The sequence below is a fragment of the Nyctibius grandis genome, chromosome 7 (assembly GCF_013368605.1).
Source record: "Nyctibius grandis isolate bNycGra1 chromosome 7, bNycGra1.pri, whole genome shotgun sequence".
Lineage (NCBI taxonomy): Eukaryota > Metazoa > Chordata > Aves > Nyctibiiformes > Nyctibiidae > Nyctibius > Nyctibius grandis.
This window is the reverse complement of record NC_090664.1, coordinates 6,282,629-6,297,726: the sequence shown is the minus strand read 5'-3', so window position 1 is coordinate 6,297,726 and position 15,098 is coordinate 6,282,629. Positions and strand designations below refer to the sequence as shown.

The 15,098-nt window shown below is 39.4% G+C and overlaps 1 protein-coding gene across 1 annotated transcript in view; it reads left to right on the top strand.

The window, feature by feature from the left end:
• POU6F2 (POU class 6 homeobox 2) overlaps positions 1-15,098 on the top strand; it is a 320,392-nt gene that overhangs the window by 122,957 nt on the left and 182,337 nt on the right. Inside the window, exons 3-4 of the mRNA XM_068405256.1 lie at positions 10,960-11,051; positions 11,989-12,217. Coding sequence (XP_068261357.1) covers positions 10,960-11,051; positions 11,989-12,217 — 321 coding nt within the window. The remainder of the gene's footprint in view (positions 1-10,959; positions 11,052-11,988; positions 12,218-15,098) is intronic.

Below are 15,098 nucleotides of genomic sequence, written 5' to 3'. Positions count from 1 at the left end.
GTGACCAATTGAGTGATGGTTAATGGAATGACTGATTGTGACCAGAACCTCACTTGGGACTATATAGTTGGTAGTCAGCAAATATTATTGCCTCCAGCAGTCCTTCAGTAGCCAGTATGTGGAGAGAGTTAAGGAGAGACAAGGTGATGAGAGTAGGAGCTTTTTGTGCCAATGTGAGGATGCAAGGAAGACATGCAGTGGCTTTGTCCTAAAGACAAGAAGTTATCCCAGAGATCTGAGTGCAGATTCCTTCAACATGGAGGAAAGGCAACTCTAGAGCCCAATTGTGCAGACATTGCACCATGTCCAACATATATGTTTGCTCTAAACATAGGGTAGTGTCAGATGATAAGAAGTCTGTGACTGGAGGAAGTGGTATGCTGGCAATGCCTGCCAATGCAGCCACTCTAGTTGACATGCTCCTTTGGTCCAGGACTCCTCTAAGCTCTGAGGGCCCAACAGCGCTCTTTGTGTGTGGGATGAAAAGAGCTGGTGAAAGTCTCACAGGAATTCTGTGATGGTTGGGCATTGAGCCTAAATTTTGCTTTTGCCAGATTAGCACCTGATCTTTCTTTTCTTTGTGACAGCCATAAGGAACGGACAGTGGAAGTGTTGACTATTTCAAACCAACCCTGGCTGTCTTTTGCATACCCTCAAAGCCGGGAGCACTAAAAGAAGATATTAAGGCAGCAACAGCAGACCACTTCTGTAAAGCACATCAGATGTTCTGAACCATTTGTTGGCTGCCAAGGCTCTGACTTGTAGGAAAGGTGGGCCCAGGGTCCTTGATGCTCCACTGTGGCCAGACACAAGACAGCTTCTGCCTAGAAGCAACACAGCTGTGTTAGAGTGGCGTGCGGTGTGCGTCTGTAGAGCACCACATGAGCACAGCTGTGTGGCTTCCACAACAGGACTGTCTTCTGTCAGCTCAGCTGGGAGTATGGACAAAGAAGTTCAAGTCTGTTTGTCTATATGTACCTCTAGACATTGTCTTATTTTTTGTAAATGTAGCTAGATTCTTCTAAAGGGTTGCATGGGTCAAAATCAGATGACCAAGCTCTTACAGAATAGTTAAAAAATCTTTTCTTTAAAAGCATTTTTAGAAGGAATCAGTGATTACATTTTGCCCAACTCCAAATTATCTTTAGTAGGCACGTACACATAGTCTAAGTTCTGACATAATCCTCAAAATAAATAATATGATAAATGGAAGCTGATGCTGGTTTTGTGTTGTTGTGTAATGGAGTTAGAATAATGACAGGACAATAATATAATAGAATTCTGCAAAGCCCTCACTCTACTTGACTTTAAGTGGAAGTAAAATCTTAGAAATGAGAGGACAATAAAATAATGCTCTGTAAAAAGGATAAAAGAATAATGTTACCTAAGTCTATTAGTGACATAACACACTATGAATGCACTTAAATTAATAGCATCTTTTACCAGTAGATATTTTTCAATTACTGTAATGCTGAAAAAATAAACAGAACAATAATATAAAAATGAAAGGGATGTAGGAAACTAATTTGTTTAAAAATATGTATCTATATATAGAGAGGCATACATATATATATATATGAACACAAGCATTCTCATGGATTAGAAACAGCTTGTATATCCTGTATAATTTAATCCTGTTAGCATGTATCGCACTGCCCTCTCACTCTTTGAAGCAAGTTGCCTGCCACTTGGTATTTTGGCACAGCTAAGTCGTGTGGCTTCTTTTGCTTTTTTCCTTCCTGCATGGTGTGCTGTAACAAAGAGGTCTTGCCATTACAAGGTGTTACTAACCAGGAGATCTTTCATGCAATATGTCTGTCCCAGGATATAGACCTGTTAGGTGTAAAGCTTTTTTAATCTGTGCTGTATTCTTAAACCTTTCCTAGAGAACTAATCCAACATGTGAAATCTGGTGGGAGTTTGACTCACATAAAGGCAAGATCAACATACCACAGGAACAGTATCCAACTGTTTGTAAACCACTTGGTTATTTCCCTGCAGATCTGTTTTAGGGTATTTTTAGTGTGTGAAAGACTATCTTAGTTGTTGCTGCAGAGTGTTTCACTATCATTGTTTGGTAAATAGCTGCTCAAATTCGGGAGGCAGACAGGATGATAATGCTGCCTACTAGTTCTTTAGGCCTTTTTTATGTTTTTAGCTTTTGGTCTACAGAGGAGGGAGGGAATGGAAGTGGGGGAACCAAAAGCCCTTGCTGTGTGTTTTAATCTTGGTTTGGCAATGGTCAGGCTTGACATAGCTTGCAAGACCTGGCCGGTAGACTGATGCTCTTTAAAAACAGATAAATATAAAGTGTTTGGGAACTCCTGGCAAAAACTCCTTGTAAATAGTCACTACAATTGATTTCAGACAATACTAAAAAGACAGAAGTTAATTCAGTTCAGGATTTACAAGATGTGGAGGCATGCATGCCATGAGTTTCTGCAGCTCCCAGCCAACACTTTCATTTGAAATAATGGGTCACTCTGCTGAGCCACATCTTGAGAACTTGCTGCAGATATCAAATGGCACAGGCTGCTTTTGAAGGGTGAGGGCTGTTGAATTTTTGTAGCTAGGAATTTCTGAAGGTACACGTGCAGCTAAATAGGTTTATAATGTAGACTTACCAGTTTTGTGATTTAGTCTGAGCTAGGAGCATGGTCTCCTGCATACAGAGTTGCTGCCACTGTTAGGGTTTCCTCCTGGATCTCAACTGGACTCCTACAGCACGCTGCTCTGTGGGATGGCTCTTTCAAGAGTCTCAATAAAGTCTGAACAGCTGAACAACCTGTAATGAGACACTTGATGGAGCTGCCCCACAGGGTTGTGTAAAGACCACAGCAGAGAGTGTGAAATTGTTAAAGGCACCACAGGGATGAAACCAGACAGTGAACTCAGTAGCAAGAGTGATAAACCACTGTTGCTTAACCATACTTACTGGTCAGGATGCTTCAGTAGGAGTTTGCATATATTGTGGGGCGCGTTTTGCTGAATGTTGGCTCTGCTGAAGATCTAAGAGCCAGGTTGTTTTACTGGGTTTAATTGAAAGCTTCCTCCCTTAACTGGGTATTCCCCACTCACCAAACCAGATGATTTGAATTTCTAAACAGGCTCCCATAGGACTGGTAGGACACTAGGTACAGGAGTCAGATGGGGAGGGTGAGTGTAGGGAAGTTGGGCTTTTGGTGGAAAGCTTGCCCTCTGCCTTGTTAGGAATAAAAATGCATGCATAGATAAGTGCTGTAAAAATCATAAAGAAATCTTAGTCATCTATAAAAATGGCAAACCGTAGCAGTTGTTCCAAAATAGATGTTCTTTAATGCGCTCACTCTTTGGCATTTAGTAAGCTTCCAGGGATGGAAAGAAAGGAAAGTTTAATTTAGAGAAGCCTCTTGCCCTTCTTAGCTAGGGATCAGCTGCCCGACATGAAATAATAATGCATTCAACTGTCCATCTTCTGGTAAGTAACCTTTATCATCATTGCATTCACCAGCACTAACAGCAAACAGTGAGTATGAAATGTTGTATTAATTCAGGGAAAGCTGATAGGGTCTTTGTGACCTTAATGTGATTATATTTGTGCTAATGCATACAGTATAAAAGAAACTAGAACTCTCAATATAAAGGGTCCAATTCATAAAAAATGTATGTACCATTAACAAGAGATTTTTATGCACTGTACTTAGGGGGGGAAGAATAGTAGAATGAGTCTATTTTGAATAAAGAACATACTTTTGCAATTATATCCCTTGACTTTTTCTGCAGCAGCAATGCTTCTTTTCTCACATGAAGTATCTGAAGTGGAAGAATATTCATATAGGCACCAGTAAGAAAAAAATTTTACTTGGGGAAGAGAGAAAGAAGATAAGACAATGAAAGAGGAGCAAATATAAAGATGGGAAAGAAGAAAATTTAAGGCATTTGGGAGAGCTGGGTTTTTGCGTTATCTATGAGTTTTGTTCCTTGGTATGGTAGGTGTTTTGTTTTGTAGTAAATATAACTGGTGGTTGCCCAGGAGAAGTTCTCTGTAACATGAATCACTTTAATAGCCTGATTTTCATTATAAACAGTCATGGAGTTTTAATGTTATCAGTCCTGATCCAGAAAGATGCAGGTTCATAAACACAAGCCAAGCTCTGTGCGTACGGGTAATGAGCACAGTGATTTCGCTTACCTTATGTGTCTTGCGGGAGAAGATCCTTTAGGAGAAAATATCCCCAGGGACCAGGCAAAAGCAAGATTTTGTGCTCTGCTGGCAGAATGATTTTTGAGCTCTGCAGTGATTTTGGTAGCTTTGCAGTAGTAACTGCATGGCAGTTTCAGATAAGTATAAAACTGTGGGGTTTTACTTACTTAAGTACTGAATGATACGGTTAGTAAAGCAAATCTGCTCTATTCATTCTGCTGTCTAATTCAATCCATTTTGTATGCAGGATTTTTAGCTTTTCTGTACAGGATATTGCATTGACATATATGTCAATATGGTAGATCAATACAGCATTTCCTTATCACACGACAAACGTTTTCAAAGGTAAACTAGAAGGTTTTTGTACATAGGTAGAGGAAAATTAAGAGTGAGAGTTATGTAAGTTGAGACAATCTGACATTGTGGAAGATAAGCACAGTACTTGTATGTTGTGCTAAAATGATTGAACAGTAAAATAATTATATTGATATTGCAACGTTGTTAGGTTTCAGAGTTAACAGGTGCTGGTGGTAATTCTGCACACACCCAGATCTCTACTTGTTTGGTTTTCTTTGTGAGGCTGAAATCGCTGCCTAAAAATAAATGCTTCCTGAAGCAGAGGTCATCAGGGAAAGGTGAATTGCTTAATGATCTATGGGATAACCTGATACTTAGAGAAGTTTGTTCTCTCCAGATGAGTGAATTGTATGCCACATTTTGGTCATGGACTGGAAGAAGACAACTATCTGACTACTTAAATTAAATATGAGAAGTCCGAGCTTAAATTCATACCTTTCAGTGGGTGATTCATTATTCTCATTTAATTTCTGAGCTTGATTTTTTTTGCTGAGGTAACAGGAATATCTCCACTGACAACCATAGGATAATATCCATGTAAAACGGATTCAGCATAAAATCTCAATTTTCTCTCCTGCAAGTATTGTAAAATTTAGATGTGTTTGTGAAATTCTGTGTAGTAATCTGATTACTAAGGTTTTATGATGAGGTGATTTGGAAAGGCTTCCTACCTAACATGTCCAACATCTGAGGCAGCAGGAAAATTAAAATAGTGAAATTAAGAGCAACAGTATGGTGCTTCATGGCAGAATGAGGGTAGTTTGGAGGGAATGTTACATTTTTTTCATTATCAGCTGCATCTTTTTCTTTCAGCTATAAAATTTTGTTCAGCAAGATTGCTCCTGGTATAATTGCTGATAATTAAGGGTTCATTTAATGAAGAGCTGAGTTACTTTAATCAGAGATGATGGACTTTCACACACCATACCCAATAATTTGAATGTTATCAGTCTATTTAATTTCTTTAAAAAAGTTGTCTTTTTTCTCCTGATAATATGGCTTATGATCTAAATGCAGCTATATTACATGCTCAGACTGTGAGTTTATTAGTTTTAAAAATGTAAGACTGTTTTTTTCTCACAGGCAGTATTTTCAGTTTAATGATTTCATTCTTAAAGCTGTATCTTTAATGTGAGTTGGCTCAATGAGTAAGGAAAGTGTCTATTCTTGATTTCTTATTGTTACAGTTACTGAGAGATAAATACAAGTCATTTAATGTCATATTGTGGAACTGTATCTAAGGATTTTAATATGAACTGTTGCTTGAAATGCTGTGTTCTTTTATTAATGTTGATTCATTTAAAATGTTTGCTTAAACGCACATCTCGGAAGGATTTGTGTATTCTTTTGATTACTGAAGATCTAGTATTATTAAATTTGATCCTGCTTGTTTTTCAAAGCATTGAGTACTAAAGAGAGGTGGCCCAGCATGTCCCTGTTTATGATACAAATGTGAGACACATTGAATTCATTCTTGAAGACCATGAGGAAGTCATTTATGTCCAGATCATCTGCTGAAGCTAGTCCTATGCTGTGGTTGGAGCACTGGCTTTGAGTGAGCTTTGGTGTGGAGTTTGAGAGGAGATGCCAGTGTGCATAGTGCCTTTGAGCAGGCACAAGCACACATCTGCAGATGAACCAGGGGGTCCAGGACAAAGCTGGATGTACATGTTCAATGCACTCCATCATATATCCTGTAGTGGTCTTTGGTATAGTCGCATTTGGCAGCCAGCTGCAGGTTCCCTGCAAGCATCGGACATCATGTGAGGCAAGGGCTGCTGGGACAGGCAGTGCATCAGAGTGCAGGGTGCTGGGGACCACGTGCAGGTGCACCTTGCCAGAGCTGCTGGTAGCCCTGGAGCAGCCAGAGTCACAGAGCAGTTTTGTGTTTTGACCCACGCTTTCCTGAACAGTGTAACTACAGCTGAGGAGATCTAGGTGCCTACGTAGTGCTGATTTGAGAATCCAGAGCTGAGTCCCTCTGCCTATTAGTTGCTCATTCGTAAAGTGGGGATTAGAGCATTCCCTCCCTCATGGGGCACTGGGAGATAAAGACATTTAGAACTGAATTACCTATTGTGTCGATGAAGATGTGTAAGAAACAAGAAGGAAGCAAACTGTGGAAAGCCTGTTTATAACTAGTGCATTTACAGTTGTAATTTTGTACGGAGCTCAGAGGCCTTGGGATGGGGAATTGTTTTTCCTTCTGATGTTTCTCTCGTGGTTTTCTCATTTTTAAACCAGGTATGGTTCAACAAGGTTTTTCGCTTGGTTTGGCGGATTTTAGTTTTTTTTTTTCTTTTTGATAAGGGGATAAGAAGGTTGCCTTTGTTTTACTTAGCTTTATTTTAAATAATATTTTATTTTAAGAGGGTTATTTTACAATGTTTACAGTGCACTTCAATTTTTATCGTCTCATGCCCTTCCAGCCCCTTGGTGGGATGAGAGGTGGGTGTATGTATTATATAATTTATAATTAATTTATGATGAATCACATATGATGAATACTGCTTATTAAATATTAAAACCTTGTTTACAGTCGTGGCAATACCATGGCAATAGCACTCCTGCCTGTTCATACGGTACTACTGAGCAAACTCATTGACTTAGGCTGCGATGGCAGCGCTCGGTTATAAGACAAGTCTTAGCTCCCTGCCTAGGCAAACGGTGTTAAGGAGAATTACTTCTCTTTCACAGAATCACAGAATCACAGAATCAACCAGGTTGGAAGAGACCTCTGGGATCATTGAGTCCAACCGTTGCCCTGACACCACCATGTCAACTAGACCATGGCACTAAGTGCCATGTCCAGTCTTTTCTTAAACATACAGAGATGGTGACTCCACCACCTCCCTGGGCAGCCCAGTCCAATGTCTAATAACCCTTTCTGAAAAGAAATTCTTCCTAATGTCCAACCTGAACCTCCCCTGGCGAAGCTTGAGGCTGTGTCTTCTTGTCCTATCGCTAGTTGGCCGGGAGAAGAGGCCGACTCCCACTTCATTACAACCTCCCTTCAGGTAGTTGTAGACTCCAATAAGGTCAGGAGTAGGTGTCCTGTTACTGCCTTCTCCCTGCCCCTTGTGCACCAGCAGAGGTGTAATGAGAGTGCAATCTCTCTGAAGTGTAGTTGAGAACAGGGAATGTGCTGCTGGTAGCTCCCCAGCTCCATAGTGACTGCGATGAGTCCTGGTTCCTTGCAGCATTGGAGGATAGCCTAACAGGAGGTAATGGCCTAGATCTGGACAAGTGGAAAATCCAGGCTAGATTTTGACAGGCCATTTTTATTAGTGGGGACTGGAATTTGGACAGGGGAATAATTTACCTGCAGAGGTCATTCCAGCATCTGGAACTAATGAACTCCCAAATAAAGGTGGTAAAACAGAGCGGGAAAACAATGCAGGGGATTGTGCACTGCCAGTTTAGGGCAATGATCTTAATGAAGGTATTTTTCCAAATTAGTAGCAATGAGTCTGTGAATCAGAAATAGCTGTGACATAGAGCTCTGCCAACACCTCAGATCCTCTGAAATCAGAGGAATCCACCTGGTCAACATTGTAAGGCAGAAAAGGAAAAGTAGCCTCCTACCTTCCAGTGTTTTGTGCTCTGCTTTGCCTTCCTGGGAGCCTTGACCTGTGCGTCTCGTCTCGCTGAAGATAGCGTACAGCAAGGAACAAATGTCATTGTGTGTGATGCAACAGAACTTAACCCTAAAATCCTTGTTTCACCGTATTTGCTGCCAGCCCAGCAGGCAGATTTTCCTGTGCATTTGGAAAAAAATCTTGACTCTTGAGTGGCTGTTGTAGCAGGTGGATTAGAAGGCGCATGAGAGGAAATGTGAGCATTTTGGTCTGAGAATACGGCGTGCATTAATTTCACATAGGGCGCCACGTAAGACCACATTCATGCACGTGAAAGCGTGTGGTGTTTTGCCGAGATGCCTGCATCATATGGGAAGTGAGTTAGAAGCAGCAGGCAGAGCACTCAAGCATTGAAGTAAAAAGATCCATCATCTGCGATGAGTGACCATATGAAAGGAATGTAATCCTAAGTGATTCCAATTAGTGCAATGCAAAAGGAAAGAAGTGTAATTAATTTTGGCTTTATGGTCCTGTATAACCCACTTGTACTACATACAGCTTATGACATGAAATACTGCAAAATCCTTGGGGTACAGATAACAGAAAACAGTGGTTCTTAGGATAGCTGCACCATGGACAAAAATACTAAATCATAGGCATATTTCTTCAGAACTTATCTTTTTTTCTGAGAGCTCAAGCTATAGTAATTGCAAAAAAATCTAATTCTAGTGAATATTTGACTCCAGTTTTGTTCTTCTCTTGAAGCTTTCATAGGAAATTTTAATGACATGACAAATTATCAGGAGCTTGTTTTAATATTAATTGAATCACACACAAAGACAAAATTCTCAGCCCGTAAAATTACATAAACAAAATTGACTTATAAGATTTGATCTTAATGGGGAGTGATATATTCATTGGTGTTGAGCCTTTGATCTAATATCACTTTATAGATACAGCTGTGATGAGAAGATTAAAAAAACCCCATAACGATATGTGGAAATTACCAAAGGTAAAATTGTATTTAGTAACATAGCACTTTATTTTGTGTAGGAGGAACCCACACTGAAGAAAACCTATCTTTGGTCTTAGGGATGGCAGCAGCACTAGGACTGTAACGCATTTGAAAGAAACAGTTTTCACTGAACCTCGCATATCTGGTTACATTTCTTTCTTTTCAAGCAACTCAGATGAGTAAATTGCACATAAAAAATTTAGTGACCAGATCTCTTTTTGCATATTATTAGGCAATTGTTGGAGTCCTCACTGATTATAGTAGGTCAGCTTATTCTCATTATTAAATGACAGTGGTCTTTAAAATGCCAAACACATTTTTATACAATTCACTTTATAAAATGTCAACAAGTCTGTATGTTTTCATTGGTTCCAAATCAGATATTTCAATAGACTGTTTGTAAGTATTCCCAAAGCAATGTCCATTTCTGACTTTTTGAGACCAAAAATATTACAAATTAATCAGATTTTCAGATTTCTGCATAATAAACCTGCACATTTATTGTTTAATCCTAGTCTGAAATGCTGTCATGATTGGCACCTTGCTGTAGAGATAGAAGTCAATTGAATTGAATATGTAGCAGTCAATTTTATGTGTACCTTAATGTGATGAAGGTTTTTTTTTTTCAGATTTCCATTATTTATAAGTCTGTCCCCTTCGAGAATATATAGAAGAATTTGTTTTAAACGAGCTGATAATACCCTCTTTAAAATTTATAAGTATGACAGAATCGTATCCTTTTTTCTTACCGCGCCAGGGTGTGCCAATAAATTGGTTCTGAATTATCTGGCACTTGCTATTCATAGGACAAACATTGGAAAAGAGCATCTCGTTAAGGTTTACTTAGAATGGAGTTTCAACCACTTGTCAGAAAAAACTAACAGAACGGGAGCTATCGTACCAACCAGGAAACCTGATGCCGTGACCAGGGTTTTCTTTTTAAGACACCACAGTACTCTTGCAGCTACTTTTGACACTTGCTGTCTTTCAGCTTCAAAGAGAAATGTGGACCTGATCATGCCATCAGTGCTGAAAAATTTTAAGAATCAATGTGAGTCCTTCACCAGGAGGAAATGGAGGATTGGGACATAGTTTTGAAAACTTCTTGGTACTTTCTTATAACTGATAGGATGTTTTTCTTTTCCCTTTCAAACCTGTATTACAGACTTCGGCGAAATCCAGTAGGGCTGGAGTGTGTTCTGTGCTTAGCAAGTCATCAGTGCCCAGCAGATAGTTCAATTGTTGGATATTGATCATCTCAATGAGTGCTGGAAATCCTTGGTTTCACAGAATTTTCTTCCCCCTCCCTGACCCCCAATTCAGAAAACAAGGTGTCATTTGGAAGCATACCTGTTTTCATAGTGCCTTTTTATTGCACAGAGCACAGTCTTTACTGCCACAGTAGCTGACAAAAGAAAATACTTTATTAAGATACAAAGTAGATGTGACTTGATTGTTTTTCAGGTAATTTTTGCTTTCAGAAATTAGAATGGCCGATGCTCACCTAAGCGTAAAAAATGCAGTTCCCACACACAGAGTGCTCATGTACTGTATGTAAATTGATGTATAATGCAACCCACATTAGCTGGGTTGATGATAGCTTCAGTTTCACTGCTGTCAGATTTTTGTAGCTCTTTGAATGAGCTGTCTGGTCTGAATGAATGTTAGCATAATTTATGCAGCTGATAAGTGATTTGAGTGCTTGAGTTATTGATAAAGCACTTTAACATATCATTTTCAGCTTTATGTTATGTGACATCAGAGTAGAAGGTAACGTGGCAGTCCCCAGGCTTGATATTAAAGGCAATCTGCTCTTTGGATTTCAGAGGCCAGAGGAAACACAGTGCTGCCTGACACGAGCCCAGCAGACCAGCACCAACCCAGTCAGTCCCATCCTCCGTTCCCTGTTGGGCCTCAGGTCAGTATCTTTCCTTTCAACTAACTGAGACGTACAACTTGATGAGAAGTAAGTAACTGTGATTGATCATCTTTGATCTGTGTAATGTAGAAAATGTGATTCTGTTTGGCTGCCTTTAGTGTTACAAAAAGGGAGCATGCATGTATCATGTATGTTTCAAAAGTTGTTTGTTTGGAAAGATTAGCTTTTTTAAATATTTTTCTAAAACAAAACCAAAGCAGTTTTGCATATTTAGGAAGTTAAATTATTTGAATTTCTTATGTAAGTTATTTTTGAAACACACATCATAATTTAATATTAAAAAGCTTGTGCAATTTTAATGCAACCTCTGACAGTTCTGCCTGTCACACACAGCTCCTGCATTAGTAAAGGCATTTCATTACTTTTTATGCCAGGTATTTATTTTCTTTAGAGCAAAATGTAGGCGAAATAGTATGGCACTGTATAACATTTTAAAAGATTTCCCACATCGCTCCACAATTTTATCCAAGTTCAGCCATACTCTAAGAAGATACTCAGTGTTCTTCCACTACCCAGGACAGTCTTGGTCCACATAGCTTCTGGTAATTGTTGCTGTAGTGTCTTCCACTTTTACCAATCGGTATACAACTGGGAAATGTTGGCATTTAGGTACTTGTACACTGACTTGAGTCAGGCCTTCTTGTGTTCATAAATTATCTTTGGTGCATGTGTAATGAATTTTCCAGTCTAGATTCAACTGGGATTGCTACCATGCTACATGACTGTAAGGCTTAAGGTTTCAGCCTGTCAAGTTTGTCAGAACTTTCTGTCTTGGTGAAAGTGTGTGCTTTAAGATATTGGAAGCAGTGCATGTCTATAGTTGGAACATGAAAGGATCTCAAGCCAGAAGAGTTAGAGGTGTGTACTACTGAGCTATGCACAGTAAAATAGGCTTGCTGTCTGTGTTTTGTTACAGCCATTACTGACAGCCCAACAGTTAGCCTCAGCAGTAGCAGGGGTGATGCCAGGAGGCACTCCAGCCCTAAATCAGCCGATCCTTATTCCTTTCAACATGGCTGGGCAGCTGGGGGGGCAACAAGGACTTGTCCTCACTCTACCTACAGCGAATCTCACCAACATCCAAGGGCTGGTAGCAGCAGCTGCAGCAGGAGGCATCATGACTTTGCCATTGCAAAATCTACAAGGTGAGTCCTGTTTAGCATTTTTCTTAGAGGTTCTTTTTCCTGTTTGTTTCACTTCATCTTTCTCTTTTAAATAGAGTGATCTCTTTTTCCATTGAAATGTTGCTCTTGATGCATATCGAAAGGTAATACTTGGATTGTTCTTGAATACTTGAGAGATACTTAAGGGATATTTGCATTTTTATAAAAACAGATTGGAGGCTGGGTCTTAGATTCTATGGGTCAGTAATGTAAAGTTCTTGAATGATTCATTAGGCTTTTCTGTCATTGGTGATCAATGTTCCCTACTCACAGTTCACTTTAAAATTTCAAATGGCAGCATGAAGACAAGTATTCTGTTTCACCACTGCTCATCAGGGTAACTGAATGAATAGGGGCAACTAAAAACACAGTATTGCATGAAAATCACTTTTAAAAAAACTTTTATTATAAAATCAGAGTTTTCTCAGCTGCCATCAGTACCCCAGATATGTGTTCTCGTTCTTGCTGTGGGAGGTCTGCTTTATCAATAAGGTTCTGCCATCCTCATCCAAACTGTTGAGGGAGTTACATGACTGCAAAATCACAGGCAAAAAGTTCACCTCTGTATGTATCCTCCCCATTGTCTGAGCTGTACCATGTTTGCAACACCTCTACCCTAAGATATCTGCTGCATTCTGCCTGTGGTCTAAAATCAGACTGAAAAGCAGTTCTGTAAGCTCCCTGTTCTTCCATAGTGTTCTCTGCTGTTCAATCTATGTGTCTAACGCTGCTAGAAAGAGTACTCAATCCAAACACATATGATTTAAAATACAGATGTATTTATTTACTACTCCTAATTATGCTGATTGCTTCTCAGAAAGTAGTTGCTGCTGAACAGAACTGAACCAAGTATAGAAAGATAAGTATTAGTGAATACTTAGAATAGAATTGTACAGCTTTAATGGAAGAGGATGGTAAGGAAGTGATCGTCCAGTGTGAAAGTGGTAAAGGTGTGAGCAGGAAGTATCAAAATAAAGCTTTGGCTCTTTCAGTTCATTTATTTATTTGTTTGTTTATTTTGATTTCTTGCTGATCTAAATGGTAGGAAAAGTTTTCCTCAAACGGAATGATAGTTTTTAAAAATGAATGCTCTGCACTGCACCTTAAGTACTTTTTAGTTATTAAACTCTGGTGGCTGCTGATTACCAGAGGAATTGTTTGAAGCACTAAATCCTACAGGTTGTGAAACAGAGAAAAGGAAGAGACAGCTCATGTGTTGAACAAACTCCCTTACAAACCGCGTGCATAGTACTCTTACCTGTTGGAGCAGCTACTTGCATTTACCTTGTGCATGTTTTAAAGTTTAATGTCAACAGACCTCTCTTATCATAGTTGTAAATGGTTTTCACTTTAATGTTTAAAATAATGTCTTTCTCATACCATTAAGCTGCACCGAAGAACCTGTCTTTCATAAATCATAGATGAAAAGGACACACTAATGCACAAATTTTGCTTGTTTAAAATTTGAGAGTGCATGTAAAGTAGGGAACTGGAGATTAAAAAAATAATGTGGGAACAGGAGAGGGTAAAAGCAGATATAACAAAGTGAAGGGGAAGTGGCTTTTTAGCGTAGGTGGATGATGAAATCTTAATGAAGAAACAGGCATTATAAAAATGTATCCTTCCACTCTGGAGTGCTCCGAGTTATAGTTGCTGGGTATGTAGTATTATAAATAAACATAAACTCATGCAGTTCTTACGTCATTTATTCACCCCATGTTGCAAAGCTGGAGGGCAGGGATTAAGCCAGGCAACCTTTGCTCTTTAATGTAGCCATGGGTGTCTAATTGCTAGCTAAAAGGTGTAACTCTGCTGCCAAATAAATTTTGCAGGCAATGACCTTACCAGATGAAAAGGTTTCCTCTATAATCTTTACTGCTAGATAGAAGCATGGGATCAAATAGAGACTTGCTGGAGCATCAGGTGCAGTTCCCTGTCTATGGATGCAGTCACACCTTCCATAAAGCAGCTGAAAGGAACAGAACCCACAAATTCACTTAGTTGCATTGCTCTTTGTCATCTTCTCTACACTTCCCTCCTGATCCTCTACTCAAGTGCCACTACACTCATTATTTGGAAGTGAAACTGATACACAAGGAAACAAAGTAACTTGGTCAAGATAGCTCTTAAGAGCCTTGAATCACAGTTGTAAGCTTCTGTTCCTTCCTGTATAGCCCACTACTCAATGCATGTGTGAATGAAGGTAGGAGTCAGGTGAGAGTGCTGTGTTTCTGGAGAACATCTTTAACTGTGTGGTATCATCAGTTCCATTCAACCTGATTGACTTCTGATCCCTGTTTTTTTGTGGTTATTTGAAAGATAATCATAGAGTGTGTATTCTGTTTTGTAGCCAGCACTTTTATAGATATACTCATAGAAGCCCATGCTTCAAAATGGTTTTGGTAATTCCTGCCCTTTGGGTGGAATCAGACCATATTAATCAACTTCCGTCTCTCTTAAACCTTACTGTAGCATGGTCAATCTAGATGACTGGAAGACATATTTTCGTGCTGTTTTCTAACCTGTCTTTTTACTCCTGTTGTTGTCATGTCTGAATTTCCAGTGCAGTCAAGCATAGGTGTCCACAGCTCCTGTGAGCTGGGTCTTCTCCTGTCAACTTTTTCTTCTCTCATCAGTAAACTTCTAAAACTCTTCATCACAAACTACTGCAGCTAGGTAACTCAAAAGACACCCTGAAGACTTTTTGAATAATGTATGAATTCAGAAAAGTTCTGATACAACAGAGTACCTCAATTCATACTAAATGCTGATCAAGGGAGTAATCCCACTATGTTTTGTGTGATCCACATATACATTTAACTGATTTTCTTCTCAGGGTCTTTCAGGTCTGGTTCAGGATGAA